This window comes from Scyliorhinus canicula, chromosome 1 (genome assembly GCF_902713615.1).
Source record: "Scyliorhinus canicula chromosome 1, sScyCan1.1, whole genome shotgun sequence".
Classification (NCBI taxonomy): domain Eukaryota; kingdom Metazoa; phylum Chordata; class Chondrichthyes; order Carcharhiniformes; family Scyliorhinidae; genus Scyliorhinus; species Scyliorhinus canicula.
Window position 1 is genome coordinate 16837983 of NC_052146.1, and position 23453 is coordinate 16861435.

At 48.1% G+C, this 23453-nt stretch overlaps 1 protein-coding gene across 2 annotated transcripts in view; it reads left to right on the plus strand.

Moving 5' to 3' along the window:
• The window catches only part of lrrc74b (leucine rich repeat containing 74B), a 101618-nt gene that overhangs the window by 72978 nt on the left and 5187 nt on the right, over positions 1-23453 (plus strand). Inside the window, exons 12-13 of one of the 2 annotated variants that reach the window (XM_038812558.1) lie at positions 10180-10265; positions 11795-11865. In XM_038812558.1, coding sequence (XP_038668486.1) covers positions 10180-10265; positions 11795-11822 — 114 coding nt within the window. In that variant the 3' untranslated portion in view covers positions 11823-11865. Of the gene's footprint in view, positions 1-10179; positions 10266-11794; positions 13613-23453 lie in introns of those variants that run through there. The other variant, XM_038812644.1, reaches the window with a different exon arrangement.

The window sequence follows — 23453 nt, forward strand, 5'->3', positions numbered from 1 at the left end:
TGTAATAAAGCCTCTCTTGTACCGAATCGAGTCTTTGTGTGCAATTGTTAGCGCCACAATTTGTTACAGTGAGATTTTCCAACATCATGGACATCAGAATTAAGCCCGATCGCCTGCAGCTGGATCCGCAGTCACCACACGCCAGGAAAGACTTTAACCACTGACTGGCTGTTTTCGAGGCCTACATCACCTCAGCGGACCCTACACCATCGGAGGCTCAGAAGGTACAATTCCTATACTCAAGGTTGAGCTCCAGCGTGTTCCCGCTGATTCAGGATGCGCCTACCTACGCCTGGGCCATGGAACTTCTCAAAGTGAATTACGCTCAGTCGACGAACACTGTTTGCGATACATGTACTCGCCACTCGCGTTCAGCAACCAGGTGAGTCGATTGAGGACTTCTGGCGGGCCCTTATCCCTCTAGTATGGGACTGCGACTGCCAGGCCGTCTCGGCCACCGAACATTCGAATCTACTCATGCGGGATGCATTTGTGACAGGTATTGCATCGGACCCTATCCGGCAACGACTGCTGGAAGGGGCCGCTCTCGATCTTGCGGCAACAAAGACCTTAGCGCTCTCAATGACGGCCGCTTCCCGTAATGTGCAATCCTACCCCGCCAGCCGCGCAGCCACCCATCCTACCCCTCGTGGACCCTGCAACCGACTCCCCCGACTGGGGCCGCTCCCGCGCAGTATGCCTGCGCGCCGCACCGCGCACCCTGGGGGTCCCTGCTGCTACTTCTGCGGTCAGCAGAAGCACCCCTGCCGGCGCTGCCCGCCTGCACCGCGACCTGAAAATCCTGTGGCAAGAAAGGCCGCTTTGCAGCGGTGTGTCAGTCCCGCGCAGTTGCCGCTATCGCGCCCGAACTCCCCCCCCTTGCCTCAGCCGATCGCACAATGGGCCCTGCCGTCCGCTGCCCCCGGAGCCACGTGCGATCAGTGGGCACCGCCATCTTCCTCCCCCGACTCCACGTGCGATCAGTGGACGCCGCCATCTTTCGCTGCCCCGCCATGTGCGCACCATGGGTGCCGCCATCTTCATCCTCCGACTCCATGTGCGTTCCATGGTCGCCGCCATCTTGCCCCGCCCCGCCCCCGCAAAGTGCGCTGCATGGGCGCCGCCATCTTCTTCCCCGAAGGTACTCCAGATGCCGCCATTTTGTCCTCCCCTCGGAACTGGACCACGGGACCCGGGTCGCTGCTGCTACTCATCGGACTCGTCGGACTCTTCGGTTGATCGCCCGCTACTGGCCTCCATGATGCTCGACCAATCCCGTCCTCGCAACCTAGCAACCACTTCTACGACGGTGCTTATCAACGGCCACGCGACCTCCTGCCTCATCGACTCCGAGAGCACAGACAGCTTCATCCATCCGGACACGGTAAGGTGCTGCTCCCTCACGGTCCATCCCGCCAACCAGCGGATCTCCATGGCTTCCGGATCCCACTCTGTCCCGATCCGGGGCTTCTGTCTGGTCAAACGCACCGTACAGGGCGTTGAATTCAACCGTTTCTTCCTCTCCGTTCTCCCCAACCTCTGTGCGACACTTTTACTGGGCCTGGAATTCCAGTGTAACCTCCAGAGCCTCACCCTCAAATTCGGCGGACCCCTACCTTCCCTCACCGTTTGCGGCCTCACGACCCTCAAGGTTGACCCTCCCTCCCTCTTTGCCAATCTGACTGCAGATTGCAAGCCCGTCGCCACCAGGAGCAGACGGTACAGCACTCAGGTCCGAAGTCCAGCGGCTGCTTCGGGAGGGTATTATCGAGGCCAGCAACAGTCCCTGGAGAGCCCAAATGGTGGTGGTTAAAACTGGGGAGAAACACAGGATGGTCGTGGACTACAGGCAGACCATCAACCGGTACACGCAGCTCGACGCGTACCCCCTCCCTCGCATATCTGATATGGTCAATCAGATTGCACAGTACCGGGTCTTCTCAACAATTGACCTGAAATCCGCTTACCTCCAGCTCCCCATCCGTAAATTGGACCGTCCCTACACTGCCTTCGAGGCGGACAGTCGACTGTATCAATTTCTTAGGGTTCCCTTCGGCGTCACTAACGGGGTCTCGGTATTTCAGCGAGAAGTGGACCGAATGGTTGACCGGTACGGACTGCGGGCCACGTTTCCGTACTTAGATAATGTCACTATCTGTGGCCACGACCAGCAGGACCATGACGCCAACCTTGCTAAATTTCTCCACACCGCATCTCTCCTCAACCTCACTTATAACAAGGAGAAGTGTGTGTTCAGCACAGACCGCTTAGCCATCCTCGGCTACGTAGTCCAAAACGGACTGCTTGGGCCCGATCCCGACCGCATGCGCCCCCTCATGGAGCTTCCCCTCCCTCACTGCCCCAAGGCTCTCAAACGATGCCTGGGGTTCTTTTCTTACTACGCCCAGTGGGTCCCACAATACACGGACAAGGCCCGCCCACTGATCCAGTCCACACAATTTCCCCTCACGGCCGAGGCACAACAGGCCTTCGCTCGTATTCGCTCAGACATCGCCAAGGCCGGGATGCATGCAGTAGACGAGACACTGCCCTTCCAAGTAGAGAGCGACGCTTCAGATGTTGCCCTTGCCCCCACTCTATACCAGGCAGGCAGACCCGTGGCATTCTTTTCCTGCACCTTCCATGCCTCCGAAATCCGACATTCCTCTGTTGAAAAGGAGGCCCAGGCAATCGTTGAAGCAGTGCGGCACTGGAGGCATTACCTGGCTGGCAGGAGATTCACTCTCCTCACTGATCAACGGTCGGTAGCCTTCATGTTTAACAACACGCAGCGGGGCAAGATCAAAAACGACAAAATCTTGCGGTGGAGAATCAAGCTCTCCACCTATAATTACGAGATCTTGTATCGCCCCGGCAAGCTCAACAAGCCCCCAGACGCCCACTCCCGAGGTACATGTGCCAGCGCACAAGTGAACCAGCTCCGTGCCTTGCATGAGAGCCTTTGCCATCCGGGGGTCACTCGGTTGTACCATCTGGTCAAAGCCCGCAATCTGCCCTACTCCGTCGAGGAAGTACGGACAGTCACCAGAGACTGCCAGTCTGTGCAGAGTGCAAGCCGCACTTCTACCGGCCAGACCACGCGCGCCTGGTGAAAGCGTCCTGCCCCTTTGAACGCCTCAGCGTGGATTTCAAAGGGCCCCTCCCCTCCACCGACCGCAACACCTACATCCTTAGTGTGGTAGATGAATTCTCTAGGTTCCCCTTCGCCATCCCATGCCCGGATATGACGTCTGCCACCGTCATCAAGGCCCTTGATTCCATATTCGTTCTGTTCGGTTTCCCCGACTATATCCACAGTGACAGGGGATCCTCGTTCATGAGTGATGAGCTGCATCAGTTCCTGCTCAGCAGGGGTATCGCCTCCAGCAGGACGACCAGCTACAACCCCTGGGGAAACGGGCAGGTAGAGAGGGAGAACGGGACGGTATGGAGGGCCATCCAGCTGGCCCTACGGTCCAGGAACCTCCCAGCCGCTCACTGGCAGCAGGTCCTCCCTCACGCGCTCCATTCCATTCGGTCACTGTTGTGCACCGCAAATACCTACACACTCCATGAACGTGTTTTTGCCTTCCCTAGGAAGTCTACATCCGGGAAGTCGTTCCCGACTTGGGTCGCAGCTTCAGGGCCAGTCCTTCTTCGTAGGCATGTCAGGCTCCACAAGGCAGACCCTCTGGTGGACAAGGTACGCCTTCTCCACGCGAACCCCCAATATGCCTACGTGGAGCTCCCCGACGGCCGCCAGGATACAGTCTCGCTCAGGGACCTGGCTACCTCGGGTGCCGATCCCATGCCCACACTCCTCCCTACTCACGCGCCACCCTCCTTTTGCCCGGAGCCCCCGTCTTCAGCCCCAGCAGGTCCATCTCTCATTCCCCTGCCCACACTAGAGGACATGGAAGATTTTGGCTCGCTCCTGGAGTCATCCCACCACTGGCCAGCACCTACGCCGTCGACGCCGACACCGCCTGTGCAGACATCGCCACCACTGCTGCGTCGCTCACAACGGAACATCCGACCACCAGTCTGACTCAACCTGTGACGGGCATCGGGTTGCCCGATGGACACTTGGTTCCTTTTTCCCCCCTCTGTAAATAGATCACATTTATGTATTATAGTTTCACGTCACCCCCGCCGGACTTATTTTTGACAAGGGGTGAATGTGGTGATCTACCACTGTATATATGTGTGTGCTTGCATTAGGGGATGTATGACAGTACCTGTATTACAGGTTTTCCGGTACGCCCCTGCCGGCTAGCTCCGACCACAGGGAGCAGTATAAATATTGAAAAGTTTCCCTGAGATGCCATTCTACAGCTGCAGCCGAAGGAATAGATCTCACTGTAATAAAGCCTCTCTTGTACCGAATCGAGTCTTTGTGTGCAATTGTTAGCGCCACATTTTTCATAGTCATCATTAGACTCACGTTAATTCCAGATTTTTGTAGAATTCAAATTTCACCATCTGCTATGGGATTCAAACTAAGGTCGCCAGAAGATTACCCTGGGTCTTTGGTTTTAGAGGCCAGTGATAATACCACTGTCATTGCCTCCCCAGTTGCCATTTATACACATATTACATAGCCATTCGGTCCAACTAGTCCATGTTGGTGTTTATGCTGCATTCAAGCCTCCTCTCAATCTATTATCTTTTTTAATGTATTTACTGAAAATGTACTTTTCAATATGTTTACAAAACACTCCAAAAAGGAAAATAAGACAAAGAAAGAAGGGCAACATGCCAACAAAACAGAACAACTTAACCCTCTAAACGATAAACAGTTTAGCAAATTAACACCCAATTCAAAACAGGATAGAGCATGCGCCCCTTACAAAAAGGAAAATAAATCAGCCCCCCCACCCCCCGGTTGCTGCTGCCGTTTTTCTTTTATTAAGGTCTTGCAAACTTTTTCATATTAAATAGTAATAATCTCAACACAGCAAATTAGTGAACACTGACATAGTGCAGAAAGAGAATATACATCAGCAATCCACTAGACGTTACCCCACGCGCCTCAGTCCTCCCACCCCCTCACATCGGGGCTCACCACCCCCCCCCCCCCCCCCCCCCCCCCTTCCCCACCTCCTCTATGGTTCGCTGCTGCTGCTGACATTTTAATTTTCCCCGAGAAGTCAGCGGACGGTATTATGCCCCCGCTCAACAGCAGCAGCTCTGTACACTTGGCAAGGTTGTTTACACACATACGTAGGCATCCGTTCTTGGTGTTGTCCCTTGCTTCTCCCGGACCGAGTTCGCTGACGTTGTCATCTCGTGCGCACTTCCGCCTCTGCGGCCCTCCCGTCTTCCCCATTTTCTCTGTTCCTGTGGATGCCAAGTTTGTTAACGTTTCCCTGCCTCACCCCTCCCCTTCCCTGGCTCTCCTCTATTGTTCCCTGTCTCTCTCTCTCTCTCTCTCTCTCTCTCTCTCCCCCTCCCCCCCCCCCCCCCCCCCCCCTCCCCGCTTCTGCAGCTTTGGGTGGTAGTGCTGACTGCCAGCCAAACAGGATTCTATAGCGGGCAATCAGGGAGGCAAAGGCAAGGGCTTCCACCCTCCTCCCCAAGAATAGATCTGGCTGGTCTGAAACCCTGAGGACCACCACCACTTTGGACATGGCCTCGAAAAAGGCTGTCCAGTACTCCACAAGTCTGGGGCAAGACCAGAACATGTGGGTGTGGTTGGCCGGGTCTCCTTGGCACCGTTCACATCTGTCCTCCTCCTCCGGGAAGAATCTACTCATCCGGGTTCTTGTTAAGTGGGCTCTATGTACCACTTTTAGTTGCGTCAGGCTGAGCCTTGCGCATGTGGAGGTGGTGTTGACCCTATGCAGTGCTTCGCTCCAGAGTACCCACCCTATTTCGATCCCCAGGTCCTCCTCCCACTTCATTCTTGTTGCTTCCAGTACGGTGTCGACCCCTTCTACCAGTCGGTCATACATGTCGCTACAGTTTCCTTTATCTAATATACTTGCGTCTAGTAACTCTTCCAGTAGTGTCTGTCGTGGTGGTTGTGGGTATGTCCTTGTCTCCTTTCGTAGGAAGTTTTTTAGTAGCAGGTACCTTAGCTCGTTCCCCCTGGCTAGCTGGAATTTCTCTGTCAGTTCGCCCAGTGTTGCGATCCTGCCATCCGTGTATAGGTCCCTGACTGTCAGTGTCCCTCTGTCCTGTCCCCACCTTTTGAAGGTGGCGTTAATCAGCGCTGGTGTGAACCTATGGTTGTTGCAGATGGGAGCTTTACCCGACATTTTGGTCAAGCCAAATTGCTGCCGTAGTTGGTTCCAGGACTGGAGGGTGGCTATTACCACCAGGCTGCTGGAGTGTTGTTTGGGTGGGGATGGGAGTGCCACAGTGGCGAGTGCCCGGAGTGAGGTCTCCCTGCAGGAGGCCTTCTTTTACTTCCTCTGTCAGACTGGTGAGGTTCCATTTGTGGATCCCTTTCCAGTCATGGGCTATTTGGATCCCCAGGTAACGGAATTTGTGTCGGGCTTGTTTAAATGGCAGTCCCGTTAGTGCTGCCCCACCTACTTGTGGGTGTACTGGGAAGATCTCGCTTTTGCTCATGATGAGTTTGTAGCCCGAGAAGGCTCCAAACTCTATCAGGAGCGCAATGATTCCGTCCATGCTGCTTTGTGGGTCCGAAATGTAGAGGAGCAGGTCATCTGCATAGAGTGAGACTCTGTTTTCGGAGCACTGCTCCTTCCTCAGGTGAATGAAGAGGGATGTTCCAGAAACATATATATAGACAAATTCAAAGCTGCCAGACAATGCTTAGAATGCGAGCATTTGCAGGTAATTAAATCTTTACAGATCCAGAGATAGGGGTAACCCCAGGTTAAAGAGGTGTGAATCTTTAAAGGTGTAAAGAGGGGTTACCCCTATCTCTGGATCTGTAAAGACTGAATTACCTGCAAATACTCGCATTCTAAGCATTATCTGGCATCTTCAAATTTGTCCATATATGTGTTTCTGGAACACACCTCTTCATTCACCTGAGGAAGGAGCAGTGCTTCGAAAGCTAGTGTTTGAAATGAACATGTTGGACTATAATCTGGTGTTGTAAGACTTCTTACTGTGCTCACCCCAGTCCAACGCCGGCATTTCCACATCACAACTCGTGGACAGGCAGAGGTTTCTTAATGATGTTATCCAGATCCTTAGAAACTGTCCCTTGGTATTCCAGCTTGCCAGCTTCAGACTTCCTCATCTTGACTTCTGCCTGTTGTAATTTCATCTAGCTGCTGAATGAGTCATTATGTCGGTTTAATCTCATCTAGCTGCTGAATGAGTCATTGTGTGCGTCTGTATAAACTGGCCTCAGAATTTACAGTGTAGAAGGAGGCCATTCGGCCCATTGGAAAGAGCACCCTACTTAAGCCCATGCCTCCACCCTATCCCTATAACCCAGAAACCCCACCTCACATTTTTTTTGGACACTAAGGGCAACTTACCATGGCCAATCCACCTAACCTGCACATCTTTGGACTGTGGGAGGAAACCCAGGCAAACATGGGGCGAACGTGCAGACTCCACACAGCCAATGACCCAAGTTGGGAAATGAACCTGGGACCCTGGAGCTGGGAAGCAACTGTGCTAACCACTGTGCTACCGTGCTGCCCCTGTTTACTTGACCTGCTACGGTAGCATGGTGGTTAGCATAAATGCTTCACAGCTCCAGGGTCCCAGGTTCGATTCCTGGCTGAGTCACTGTCTGTGCGGAGTCTGCACGTCCTCCCCGTGTGTGCGTGGGTTTCCTCCAGGTGCTCCGGTTCCTCCCACAGTCCAAAGATGTGCGGGTTAGGTGGATTGGCCATGCTAAATTGCCCGTAGTGTCCTAATAGTAATGTTAAGGGGTGGAGTTGTTGAGTTACGGGTATAGGGTGGATACGTGGGTTTGAGTAGGGTGATCATTGCTCGGCACAACATCGAGGGCCGAAGGGCCTGTTCTGTGCTGTACTGTTCTATCTAAGAATGTGGCCAAGTAAACCCCATGATGCCTCTGCAACTTGTTATCATCCATTTTGGCTACGATTTATACATTCTTAGTGTAATAGCAAACAGTGTGCCTATTTAATATAAGTATAACATATAATGCAGCTGCCTCTGCCCTGGGAATTCACCCCAACAGTTCTGTTTTCACATCCCACCTAAGCTTAAACCTTCCAAGTAATTTGTGTCATCCCTATTCTTCCTACCAAAATCTACATCCACACATTTATCTGTGTTGAACTAAATTTGCAAATGTTTTGCCCATTCTGCAAAATTATTAATATTTTCCTGTAATTTGTTGCAGTCCTCCTCGGTATTGGTTACCGTCCCACCTCCAATTTGATGTTACCTACAAATTGAGAAATTATACTTTTGATTCCAACCTTCCGCTATGCGTTAAAATTTTAAATAATTGTTTTTCAAAATAATGATTATGGAAATACACAACTTGTGGAAATCTTGTATTTGTATTAAAAGTACTGGTGCATTTCCAAACCCAAGTGTTGTACATCATTTGAAGCACCAGAGGGCGGTATATATAGTATTTTTATTTCTTCACTGGGTGTGGACATCACTGGCAAGGGCAGCATTTATTGCCCATAAATCGCTAGCTTGATTTTTATATATCCACGTAGTAAAGTACTCCAAAGTCCTGTGTGGCTGGGAATACCCAGGATTTTGACCCGGTTATATCGAAGGAACAATGATGTATTTCCAAATCAGGATGGGGTGACTTGGAGGGGAAATTGTATTGGTTTCCCTATGTTCTTGCTACCCTTGTCTTTCTAAGTGATATATATCACAAATTTTAAGCGATTGAAGAGGCTTTGGTGAATTGCTGCAGTGAGTCTAGTAGGAGATGCCTACTGTAGCCACTATGTGGAGGGAGTGAATATTTAAGGTAGTGAATCAAGCAGATTGCTGAATTTCTTGAGTGTTGTTGGAGCTTGACTCGTTAAGACAAGTGGAGAGTATTCTATCACACTTCCGACTTGTGCCTTCTAGATCATGGACAGGCTTTGACATAAGTAAAGTAAAGTCTACATAGTCCCAGATGACCAAAGGCTGCTTGAGGGGGTGGACTGAGTGATGGTGATTGAACCTGAGGATCACCACACCTCAGGTGAGGGGCAAGGTTGAGAAGGATAACCTTGTCAAGAAGTGAATCACTTGCCACAGAATATCCATCTTCTGGTTGCTCTTGTAGCTACTGTATTTATGTGGCTGGCCCAGTTAAGTTTCTGATGGTGATGGCAAACCCACCCACAGCATGTAGATCTTGGAAGACGATAATGAAATTGAATGTGAGGGAAAAGATGGTCATTGCCTGGCACTTCTGAGGCATGAATGTTGCATGTTACTTATCAACTGAAGCCTGAGTGTAGTCCAGGACTTGCTGCCTGAGGTCATGGGTTGCTTCATTATCTGACAAGTTGAAACTGGAACTAAACACTGTCATAATGGACCAAAGGTCATTGAGGAAGCAGCTGAAGATGGCTGGTCCTCAGACACTACCCTGAGGGACGCCTACAGTGATGTTCCCAGGCTGAAATGATTGGCTCTTAACCATCTTCCTTTGTGCTAGGTATGACTCCAACCAGTGGAAGTCTTCCCTCGATTTACCATAACTTCAGTTTTCCAAAGCTCCTTGATGCCGTGTTCAGTCAAATCATAGAATCCTTACAGTGCAGAAGGAAGCCATTCGGCCCATCGAGTCTGCACGGACCCTCTCAAAGAGCACCCTACCATGGCTCACTCCCTCACCCTATCCCTGTAACCCCATAACCCCACTTAACCTTTGGACACTAAGGGACAATTGACCATGGCCAATCCACCTAACCTGCACATCTTTGGCCTGTGGGAGGAAACTGGAGCACCCAGAGGAAACCCACACAGACATGGGGAGGAAGTGCAAACTCCACACAGACAGTAACCCGGGGCCAGGATCAAACCCGGGTCCTCAGCACCGTGAGGCAGCAGTGCTACCACAGCAGCACTGTGCCACCACAGCAGCACTGTGCCACCGTGCCGTCTTGATATCAATGGCAGTGACTTTTAGCTCTCCTCTGGAATTGTACTTTTGACTGTCCACTGTAAAGTGATATCAGATCTGATTGTTTTCGAGCAAGGAGTAATGTGTTTGTTTAGTTATAAACTGATAACTCCTGTCTGTTTCAGAATGCTAGAGTTCCTTTAAATGACGTTGAACAGCAAAAGCTGCTAGATTCATTGGATAAAAGAGATGATGGGGCGATTGATTTCAGGTATAAGACTCTAATTATTTGGGAACAAAGTTCTGTTTTATTCATCTTTGTATAAGATGCCAAGAGCTGTTTGACATGATAATAATAGTTAGAATCAGTTCCCGGTAATTTTGCTTTCAAGATGAAAATTAACTCCTGTTATGATCTGATTTGGCAGTATTATCCAACACAATGCCATCACAATAACCTCACAAGAGTGTTGAATCAATATAATTTCAGTACTATTAAGTGCTGTTTTCATTTTTAGCACTCATAATGCATAAACGTTTTGCATAAACATGACAGCAAGTAGCTGGATAGAGGAATGTTGATTATCTGTCATAATAAAAAAGAATCACTACGGTGGATAATGAATGTTCCACTGACCCCCATATGCTCTAGTTAATCAAAAAACCTACTAAATAAACTTTAATTAAGTTAATCCTATGTTGTATACTGTCTGCTTCTTAAAAAGGAAAGATCCTTAATGGGGAGCTATGAGCTTCCTGGGGTGGAATTCTCTGACCCCCCAGCCGGGTTGGAGAATGGCCGGAGGGGCGGCGCGAATCCCGTCCCGCCGCTCCGACGTCGTATTCTCCGGTGCTGGTTTTCGGGCGGGGTTTACTCCGCGCCGGTCGGGGGCCATTGGCAGCGACCCTCCCCCTGGCAATTTGATGGGCCAAGCAGCCGTCGGTTCCTGGCCAGTCTCGCTGGCGTGAAATGGACATATCCCACACGGCGGGACATGGCTGGGAGGCCGTCAAGTGGAGTCCTCGAGTCCTCGGCGGGGGGGGGGGGGGGGCTGGTGGCCATGAAAGGAGCAATCATGAGGGTGATAATCAGCTTGAGAATTCTTCCACCACTATTACCCAAAGGGTAAAAAACAGTAGGAATGTGAAGATATGCTTTAAAAAAAAGCTATTGACTTCAAGCTCCTGTTTAACGGAATGTTCAAATTTCCCTAATCATTTTGCATAAACTGAAAGGCAGATGCGTGGCTAGAAGCAGCTCTGCTGTGGTGCCCCCTGTGTTTGAATAACCTGACAACAGTCACTTCCTAGGCAAACACTTGAAAAATAACCACACAGGCAGGATTCTGTGCTAGAAACTGGTGGAGATAAAAGTTTATTGAACCCCATCAGCACCACCCAGAATTGCTGCTTTGTTGAACGTCGCAGTGTTCCCAATACTTGTAATTTCATTAACAATTTATTGATTTAGAAATATCACTTTAATGGTCAGATTTACGGGGCAAAGAGAGATATGATCATATTGTTCCTACCGGCCTATCCCATGAATAGTGTACAAAAACACACATATTGTAAAATCAAGAAATTGGTAGTCCAGCAATTAATTTCTATTTTCTCTCAAACACTTGAAAAAAATATTTTTATCCCAGTTGGTACGAGTTGCAATTGTGCGAGCAGGAAATGCAATAATTGAATTGGAGTCAAGGTACAATATTATTAATCTTGCAGAATAATATGTATAAGAGTTTCATCTGTGTAATATCTTCAGTAATCTTAAAAATGTAATTTTTTAAATTTCAGTGATTTGAAAAATTTGCTAAGCACCTAATCGCAATGCAAGCAAAGCATGTCTTAATTGGATGCTGGAAAGAGTGAGTACCTTCACAACCAGAGGAATCTTAGGAATTCACCTGCATGAAGATGAAAGGAAATGCATGTTTTATTTAATATTAGCCCTATGTGACTCACTTTCTCAGTCCTAGAGCTAACACTACCAATGATTTGTACTTTACTTTTCTACGGTCAAAACGCAAAAAATGCACTTCAGTGGTGTAAATGTTTAAATTTATTAAAATATGCACTGAGATTTTATTTCCCTTAAAAAGAAAAGTTTCATCTTCCAGCTTCCCCATTAATCTTGCATCGAAAAGCATCTTTCACTTATTATACAAAACCACTCAGATCGGAAGATCCAGATTCCAATTCCCCTTCTCCCGGCCCCCACACACACAACCCTGCTCTCCCCCCAACCACTCTGTTAACTGCATCTGTTAACTGGATCCACGCTGGTTAGTGAAGTCAAAACTAAGACACAGAGATTTTCCTTACTGAGAGAATTTATTGATTTTATTAAGTGTTGACATTCCTCACGTTCACCCAGTGTCCAAGCTTTCCTGTATTTATATGTTCACATGTCAATTACAAGTTTCCCTTAACAATGTAATTGACATTAACAAACCTTAACAATGTAATGAATAAGGCATTGACACACTTCACCCGCTTTGGGGAGTTTGCTGCTCTCAGTTGCAACAACATTTGGAACATTGTAACTGACTCAACACCACTGGGGCTGAGAATTGTGCTACTGACTGTCAACTATCGGCTCTTGCTGGTAAATGCTCTTGTATGACAGTTCCCGAGGTAAGAAGAAGGTCGGACTTAACTATGTGCTCCCCATTATTGAACAGCCTCGCCGTTGAAGACTTCTAAAAGGAAGCAGCTAGCATTGCCATCTATAAGACATATCCCACCAGGAGTGTCTTTGAAAAAAGTAAAAAGAAAACTACCTTGCTCTAATAATTGAAATAGTTGGGAATGCATTTTTTTATTAATAATAATCCAAGCAATCATCCAAATTGACGGTGAACATCTTGCATATGAAACTCATGATCATGTAAACCAAACTGCTTCCATACTTTGGGATCTTTTCCACTTTAATTTTCTCTAACTTTTAGTACTTTGTACATTTTAGGGTATATCTTGCGAAATGAGGTTCATGGGGGAATGCAGTTTGGGGAATTGTACACATGTCTATGCACTTGATGCTGGGCATTCCTATGATGTAGCAATTTTAATGACTTGAAAAGCAGGAACACCTCAAATCAAGCATACTGACATCTATACCTAAACTATGTTCCTGTGGAGTTTGGCTATTTGTGGAAGTGAATATCCCTAAATCTGTCTTTTCATGACCTATATTTTAAAATTAAATATTAACTTAATAAATAAAACTGCAGAAAAAATAAAGAAACCTTTAAATTTTAATACCAAAAGCAGAAATGTTGGCATATTCAAGATTTTTAATCTTTTATTTGGGACAGTTGCAAGTGAGAAATCGTGGCTCAAAACTGAATCCTACTTCGCAGATATGTTTGCCAAGCCTCATGCACCTTTGACACACTCTTTCAAAAACTATTTTTGTGCACTCTGGATTAATTCAAAATTGACTTTTTGATAAACTTTCATTTTGTAAATACTTTGGTGTTATTGTAGCATGACCTCTTTACAAGTGTGCCTTAAGACACCCTGATTGTTCTAAAAGTATTCACTGGGATGCATTAACACCAACCATACCTGTTGCTACTTTCTTCATACATAAACCTATATAGATTGAAATTGGTTTACAAACCTCATTCGTGAATTTTTTAATCTCGAGGTTTAACAGTGGAGCCATCTGGGATTGTCACTTATAATAAGGAACATGGACGGTCGCAAAGCATAACGGGAAAAATGGGCAATGCAAGGTTCAGGCAGGCTCAGAGCCTGAATGTATATCTGTGAGCGAAGAATCCAGACGGTATCGAAACCCTTAACCGATTAGCATTTTGATGGCCCATCTCTGTCAGACACAGAACTGATACTTGAGCAACCGATACAACCCCAGACATTCCGACACCATCCCCTGTACTCAGGAAGCGTAAACAACAGGGTCAATGACCGCTTAGGACACGCCCAGCCATCAAGGCACCCGCCCCTTTTATTGGTTCAAATCGAACACAGTGATCAAGAATTACCCAATTAGTGGGGTCCAAACTGAAGGACCACCCAAAAGAGCGCAAAAAACCCCCAAGGATAAAAAGAGAGACCACCATGTGTTCGGCCTCTCTTGGACCTGGTGCTCCGGCAACGTCCACCTCCAATTGCAGCACCACCAGAAGTTCAAGTTCAACGCTCACTACCAGACGGATGAGCCCAGCTGAGCAACAGTTACTTCTACAGACCCGATAGACCCAGATTCAAACAACGGCCACTGTTCCTCTGAGCTAAGCCGGGTGCCTGAAGTTAAGAATAGGTTGTCATAGTTGATAGGTGTAGTTTAACTAGTAGTGTCTATGTTGCATGATTAATTGTGTGTGTAAATAAAGTACCCTTGATCTTGAACTAACTAACTGGTGTTTGGCTCTTTGATCGATATCCGGTTGAACCTTGTGGTAGTATCATTTGATTCCTGGCGACTCTGATCAATATAATATTGATATCCAAAGAAAGAAGGGCAACCTCATTGATTGCCATATTTACAGTAGGTAAAAAAGGCAACAACAGAAAACGTTTTTGTGTTATTTTGCGTGCAATTAGGGAGCTGTGTCCCAACGGTCGCGTTGGTGAGATTGCAGCCTGTATTAAACGGCACTTAGTGCCAAAAATGAGCCCCCGACAAGCTTCTCGCCACTACTTGCTGTCTTATTTGCCAGACTTCCGCCGCTAACAAGGGGAGCTGCACCACACACTGTCAGTCAACACACAAGCATGGCAGCGCAGGCCTGCTCGCTTTGGGGCTGCCGACCTGGCCAGGTTTTTGGACGCAGTGGATGCGAGACAGGACATCCTGTTCCCTTTGGGAGGTGGGGGGTGGGGGTGCAGCAGCAAGGCTACCAATACAAGGTGGCAGCGGCTGTCGGTGTGGGCAGCATAACCACAAGAACTGCCCCAGAATGTCAGAAGAAAACCAACGACCTCCACCAAGCTGCAAGGGTAAGTTACCACCTTTCCTGGCATCAGTTCCGCCTGCCACCCCTCAAATTATGCCCCCCCCACACAGACAAATCACAAGGTGACACTTCACACCCGACCTTTGTGCTCATTCTTTAGCACCCCTTGATACCCACCAGCACTACCCCTTCATGTCCAGGTGTGACCTGCCATAGAACCCCCCTGATCCATCAAGCTTCGAGATCACAATGCCCTCTCTCTGTCCCTGCAGGATAGGTTGGCCCATAATAGGCGTGAAAGGGCCAACGCGGTGGGGGGAATCGGAGTACCAGAGATCACGACCTCACCCCCTATGAGGAACGGGCCCTCGAGATTATGGGAGAACGCAGTCACCAACAGCGAGGTTGGCTTGCGCCGTAGAGGTGAGAATTCAGTGGTCCTCCACCCAAATGACCTGTCGGACAAGTTAGATAAAATGATGCTTCCTTCTGACCACATGTCCATTCTCTTGCAGGATCTCCATCTGAGGGGGCCGGGCTATCCGGTGTCATTCCCCTGCGCCACCCAAGAGACCACCTCTGAGGAAAGTTCCGAGGAGACCACCCTCGAGGCATTACAGCTATCATAGAATTTACAGTGCAGAAGGAGACCATTTGGCCCATCGAGTCTTCACCGGCCCTTGGAAAGAGCACCCAACTTAATCCCACCCCACCCCAGTAACCCGATCTAACCTTTTTGGACGCTAAGAGCAATTTAGTATGGCCAATCTACCTAACGTGCACATCTATGGACTGGGAAGAAACCGGAGACACGGAGAATGTGCAGACTTCACCGACAGTGACCCAAGCCAGGAATTGAACCTGGGACCCTGGAGCTGTGAAGCAACAGTGCTAACCACTGTGCTACCGTGCCACGACACTCCTGCGGGTGCATAGACGAGTGGAGGATTCCCAAAGGTTATGGGTGGAGGAGATGATGCTGACAATGCATGGCACACGGGTTCAACGTTGAACGAGTGGGGACCCCTTCCTCTAATGAAGGGCACTCCCTGATCACCCACCAGGTGATGGCGGGGAATCCTGCAGCCTGAGCATCTTGGTGGGCTTGGTGCAGCACAACATTTATATAGACAGGGTAACTTTAAGAAAATAGAGTTATGTGTTTTGCCATATCAGCGGATGGTGGAAATGCTTTGTTTCAAACCCTTTGACCTAAAAAATGACCTTCAAGAAGGCTTGTTGGAGTAACAGCTTATAAAGCAGGATTTTCTTTCCTACCTGGAATTAGCTTGACTTGACTCTGACAACTGGAAATCTTCTGCCTCCGCCCATTCTAAGCGATTTTAAGTACCAGCTTCATGATTCCAAATTGCTAATCCCTAGTATGCAATCAAATGATCTGGCTTTCATGTTTCTTTCTGTAAGAGCTTGTTCGCACATTCCCTGCAGCATTTACTGCATCAGAGATTACACTACAAAAGTACTTGATTGACTAAAGCGTTTGAGGTCATGAAAGGCAGTTTATAGATGCGAGAGGAAAGAAGAGTGAAGCAGCATTTAAATGGAGAGTGTGACAACACTGATCTTCCCCGCCACCCCCCCCCCCCCTCCCCGCCCCACATACACTTGTCCATCCCTAAGGATCCTATGAACACCATCATTAGAGAATCTATATTAGAAGTCTCCCCTTCACTAACAAGCAGACGATGGTGGGGATGTGCCAGCTACTACACAGCCAAAATTATTTGCCTGGGCAGCCCTGCATGTTGCTGTGAATGTGATGCCTGTGCTGAACTGCAATATCTCAAGCAACCTTGGGGATTTGCACAATATCACCCACAAGGCCCATATCATGTTTTAAAAAAGCTGCAAAGTTTATCAACTTCAGGGCAGCACGGTGGCGCAGTGGTAGCACTGCAGTTTCACGGCGCCAAGGTACCAGGTTTGATCCCGGCTCTGGGTACTGTCCGTGTGGAGTTTGCCCATTCTCCCCATGCTTGCCTGGGTTTCGACCCACAACCCAAAGATGTGCAAGGTTTACAGTGCAGAAGGAGGCCATTCGGCCCATCGGGACTGCACCGGCTCTTTGAAAGAGTACCCTATCCAAGGCCACACCTCCACCCTATCCCCATAACCCAGCAACCCCACCCAACACTAAGGGCAATTTTGGACACAAAGGGCAATTTAGCATGGCCAATCCACCTAACCTGCACATCTTTGGACTGGGAGGAAACTGGAGCACACGGAGGAAACCCACGCACACACGGGGAGACCGTGTAGACTCCGCACAGACAGTGACCCAAGCCGGGAATCGAACCTGGGACCTTGGAGCTGTGAAGCAATTGTTCTAACCACCATGCTACCGTGCTGCCCTTTGATCTAGCAGTACAGGCTAATGTACTGGGACACAGGTTCAAATCGTAGGATTGAAAACACAATTAATAGATCTGGAATTGAAAACTAGTCTTCGCAATTGTGTTATGCTGCTTCGGATAATATAGGCTGCTACTTGATGCAGTCTTAACTAAAGGATGCTCCAGACTCTGAAATGAGTTCAACGTGTTTATTGAACTATTAACACAGTTCTCAAATGAGTTCGACTCTCTGCTAATCTAACTGTAGTAACTCAGTCTAACTGTACCAGCTTGCTCGAAGCCACATGCTGGGGTGTGATGCTGCTGATCAACCCTATCTAACTCTCTAGATGTCTGTCTGGGGAAAGAGGCAGGGTGTGAGTGCCTCATCCCTTTTATAGTGTTTATGTCATGCCCCCTTGTGGTGATGCCACCTCTGAGTGTCCTGACTGCCCATTGGTGTGTCCTATTCTGAGTGTTCATTGGTTGCATGTTTGCACATCCTGACAGCAATGATGATGAAACTGCCGCCGATTATGGTAAAAGCCCATCTGGTTCACTAGTGTCCTTTAGGGAAGAAAATCTTGTGTTCACCTGGTCTGGCCTACATATTACTCCAGACCCACAGCAATGTGGTTGACTCTCAGTTGTCCTCTGAAATGCCTGAGGAAGCCACTAGGGCAATTAAGGATTGGGAACAGGAGGGCTGAAGGGCCTGTTCCTGTGCTGTATTGTTCTTTGCCAGCGATGCCCCATTCCACGAAAGAATAAGTAGCAAAGCTATCAAAACTCTTCACATTGCTGGATTCTCCAAAGCACAAGCTGCAGTATTTGACAGCGCACACCTTTGTGAAATCTTACACCTAAACCCGTCAATTTGCTCAGGGGCATGCAGATTATGTGCGGCTAGATGCAAATAATCCTTCACATGACAAGTTGAAAATTTTTTGGCAATACTCTGAGCACTTTAAAGAATGTATTCATATGAATGGATGATATTTGGGTTCTTTTCCTGGCATTCTAAGTCAGTGTTTTTCAAACTTTTTGCTCAGGACTCATTTTTATCAACTGGGTATCCTTCGTGACCCATGCCTGTTGACCTTCGCGACCCAGGCAGTCCAACCTTTGCAACCCACACCGGCTGACCTTTGCAGCCCACACCACCCGAACATCACAGCCCACCATTTTTGCTTACCTTTACTGCGACAGGTGAGCCTGCTTGGTTTTCACGATCTCACTTGCCTTGTCATTCAATGTTACATTTCTGCTAAAGACTTCAGCTGATGAGTTAAGATCTCACTGCATCCATTGAAAAAAATCAAGAGCTTTGTCCTTGAACACGCCATGCTTGAAATGCCTTTGAAGTTTTGAGGGTTTTAATCTTTAATTTGCCAGTGCTTCCCTGCATATAACACACAAAGTTTACGTCCTGATCTGCAGTGGCACAATTAATAAGAGTGAATTATGGTGCAACAGGTGAGGGAGCATGGTCTAAGGTTCTCTGAAACATCTTGTTGGAGGAGAAGGAGGGGTGTTACTTAACCACAGAGACCAGGAGTCCTTCCAGACATATTTTGCAAGGACAGTTGGACCAGATAGATGTGGTGATCAGTGCCAGCCGTCAAACTCTGAGGACCCAGAAACATCGCAACAAATTCAACAACGCAGAATGAAGGCATCAGGACTGTTGTTAGTATATCAGGTATTGATACTTCATGATTCACGGCCTATGATCACACACCAATTGGACATGGAGAGAGTGGAATCCCTGTCAGTTGTAGTCCAATTCTCCGTAGTGACGCATATAATCCACAAAGCCTGCACCATGTGCTCACCTTATCTACATCTCTTGAGCAACAGAAAATGAAATGTAGTTAACTGTCTTGGAATAGAAAACTTTAATGGCCTCCCTTATGAAACAGTGGAGGACAAACTGTGAGATGTTGTAAATATAGCCTACTCCATCCTGAAAGATGCTTGAAGCATAGAGGTTTATGGTCACAATCGCTGCCACCCTTGAAATTCTCTGAGCTTGCAGCAGTGGTTATGATGTATGGGGTGCAACCTTCCCAAAAGGGAACAAAGTTCCCGAGAGAGCACGTTAGGCCAGTGTTTCCCGGCACTCACAGTGCAGAGAAACACGTGGCTATTTAACACTACTGCTGAATAAGGAGCCTAAACGGGAAACGCGCAGCCGAGGCCACATATAGCCCCATTTTTTACAATGGGGAGCTCTGCTTGCCAGAACTCCCCCTTATAGCGAGAAATTGGCCCACAAAAAAAAACAACCACCCCCAGCCCGAACACAACATTGGAGGGTCCCCTGTCCCCCATCTCACAACCCCCAGGGCAACCCCAGCCCAATCACCCTGGCAGTGCCCCTGCCAGCTTGCTGTGTCACCTGGGTGCCACCAGGATGGCACCCAGGTGGCACCAGCAGTGCAAGTGTACAACCCTGCCCAAAGGGCATGCAGCTGGGGGCCTCCAATCCCCTTGGAGACCACGAGTGCCATTCCATCTATTTCCCATTTGTGAAGACCGTTACCAAATGGTGCTCACCTAAAACCCCCAAGGCAAAGGATTGAATCCCAAACGCTCAGGTACCTTGGGAATCTGCGCATTAGAGAAGGCTAGCTGCCTTGCTCTAATATGCAGATTTACCAAAAAGTGATCCCATTGTGGGCGGGATTGCGTTGAATCTTGCGAGCCGAGTGGATCCTGGGAGCGGGGTCTCCTGGCTTTCACCGGCTACGTTGCGCTGCAGTGAGGTGCTTTTCCGGCGCAGCATGGCCGGAAGATCACGCCCCATGGTTTCCCCCTGCTCTGATATCTTGTGCACTAAAATTTGAGAAAGTCACCACAAAGACTCAGTGTAGAAAAGGCAACAGTCCTCCTGCCATAGCACACCAAGGGATTGATAAAACGTCTTAGTCTATATGATGCACCAAATCTCAAAGAAAAGTACAGCACAGGAACAGGCCCTTCGGCCCTCCAAGCCCGCGCCGACAATGCTGCCCGTCTAAACTAAAATCTTCAACACTTCCTGGGTCTGTATCTCTCTATTCCCATCCTATTCATGTATTTGTCAAGATGCCCCTTAAACGTCACGATTGTCCCTGCTTCCACCACCTCCTCCGGCAGTGAGTTCCAGGCCCCCACTACCCTCTGTGTAAAAAAACTTGCCTCGTACATCTCCTCTAAATCTTGCCCCTCGCACCTTAAACCTATGCCCCCTAGGAATTGACCCCTCCACCCTGGGAAAAAAACTCTGACTATCCACTCTGTCTATGCCTCTCATAATTTTGTATACCTGTTATCAGGTGCCACCATCTGGATGGCCACTTCCAGAACACAAAATGGTCGCTTACAAAGAATGTAGGGAAATGTGGACAATGCTAGACAGCAAGCAGGCACATTGCCTGAATGTATATTTGGGAAGCAGTTACCAGACGGAATCGAAACTTTGGGTTGATTAGCATATTGATGGCCCATCTCCGAGAAACAAAGGACTACACTCAGATAGTTGATACTGCTGCAGACATCCCGGTGCCAGAAAAACACAAACAAAGCAAGGCCAACGGCCACCTTAGACACGCCCAGCCATCAGGGCACCCACTCCTTTATTGGACAAGATCGATAACAATGATCGAGAAGCGGCCCAATTAATTGGGACCAAGTTTAAGGCCCGCCTAAAAGCGCGCAAAGCCCCTCCAAGTATAAGAAGGAACCCCCCACGAGAGATTTGCTCTCTTGGATTTGGCTCTCAGGTGGAGGGACCCATCCACTAGCATCACCAGAAGCAGTAAGTTCAAGGTCAACGCTCGCTACCAGACAGACGACAGCTGTTCTGTTACCTCTTCGAACCCAACAGCCTCAGATACAAACAACAACCATTTATCCTAGGATTCTCTGGGAAGCCAGGGAAGAGATTGCTGAGCCTTTGGCTTTGATTTTTAGGTCATCATTGGCTACAGGAATAGTGCCAGAGGACTGGAGGATAGCAAATGTGGTCCCTTTGTTCAAGAAGGGGAGTAGAGATAACCCCGGTAACTATAGGCCGGTGAGCCTAACGTCTGTGGTGGGTAAAGTCTTGGAGAGGATTATAAAAGATACGATTTATAATCATCTAGATAGGAATAATATGATTAGGGACAGTCAGCATGGTTTTGTGAAGGGTAGGTCATGCCTCACAAACCTTATCGAGTTCTTTGAGAAGGTGACTGAACAGGTAGATGAGGGTAGAGCAGTTGATGTGGTGACGGTCGTCTATTGCAGAAAATACGGAGGCTGGGGATTGAGGGTGATTTAGAGATGTGGATCAGAAATTGGCTAGTTGAAAGAAGACAGAGAATGGTAGTTGATGGGAAATGTTCAGAATGGAGTTCAGTTACGAGTGGCGTACCACAAGGATCTGTTCTGGGGCCGTTGCTGTTTGTCATTTTTATAAATGACCTAGAGAAGGGCGCAGAAGGATGGGTGAGTAAATTTGCAGACGACACTAAAGTCGGTGGAGTTGTAGACAGTGCGGAAGGATGTTGCAGGTTACAGAGGGACATAGATAAGCTGCAGAGCTGGGCTGAGAGGTGGCAAATGGAGTTTAATGTGGAGAAGTGTGAGGTGATTCACTTTGGAAAGAATAACAGAAATGCGGAATATTTGGCTAATGGTAAAATTCTTGGTAGTGTGGATGAGCAGAGGGATCTCGGTGTCCATGTACATAGATCCCTGAAAGTTGCCACCCAGGTTGATAGGGTTGTGAAGAAGGCCTATGGTGTGTTGGCCTTTATTGGTAGAGGGATTGAGTTCCGGAGCCATGAGGTCATGTTGCAGTAGTACAAAACTCTAGTACGGCCGCATTTGGAGTATTGCGTACAGTTCTGGTCGCCTCATTATAGGAAGGACGTGGAAGCTTTGGAACGGGTGCAGAGGAGATTTACCAGGATGTTGCCTGGTATGGAGGGAAAATCTTATGAGGAAAGGCTGATGGACTTGAGGTTGTTTTCGTTAGAGAGAAGAAGGTTAAGAGGTGACTTAATAGAGGCATACAAAATGATCAGAGGGTTAGATAGGGTGGACAGCGAGAGCCTTCTCCCGCGGATGGAGGTGGCTAGCACGAGGGGACATAGCCTTAAATTGAGGGGTAATAGATATAGGACAGAGGTCAGAGGTGGGTTTTTTACGCAAAGAGTGGTGAGGCCGTGGAATGCCCTACCTGCAACAGTAGTGAACACGCCAACATTGAGGGCATTTAAAAATTTATTGGATAAGCATATGGATGATAAGGGCATAGTGTAGGTTAGATGGCCTTTAGATTTTTTCCATGTCGGTGCAACATCGAGGGCCGAAGGGCCTGTACTGCGCTGTATCGTTCTATGTTCTATGTTCTATGTTCCTCTGACTAAGTGGGCACCCGAAGTTAAGTATAGGTGTTAGCGTTAGCTAGTTTAGTTTGTAGTCCTGTTGTGCATGAGTAGATCTTACTGTGTGTGTAAATAAATAGTATTGACTTTGAACTAACTAACTGGTGTATTGGCACTTTGATCGGTATTTGGGTTAAACCTTGTGGCGGTACGAGAGATACCTGGCGACTGAAAGTATACACATAATTAGGATTAAGAAAGGCGACCATATTGACCGTCATATTTATAACCAAATAAATATAGCAACACAGGTCGCCCCTCAACCTCCTTTGTTCCAGTGAGAACAAACCGAGTTTATTCAACCTCTCCTCATAGCTAATGCCCTCCATACCAGGCAACATCCTGGTAAATCTCTTCTGCACCCTCTCTAAAGCCTCCATATCCTTCTGGTAGTGCGGCGAGCAGAATTGAACACTATACTCCCAAGTGTGGCCTAACTAAGGTTCTATACAGCTGCAACAACATGACTTGCCAATTTGTATACTCAATGCACCAGAAAATATTTGACATGAAATTTAAATGTATATTATAATGATGACCTGTAATTTTAAGTGCGGTGAGGCATCGTGTACTGAATTGAAATAAACTGAACGGTATTATCTCAATGTCAGGTCAAATTTATGCTGTTCTATATTGTACCTGGGCAAGTTTTATGAATGCAATGGGGGGGGGGGGGGATTTGTGCCTCCATTTGGCGCAGGCGTAATGGCAATGGAGGCACCAAATCTTGTGAGAGGCCAAAAAACGAGATTCCCAT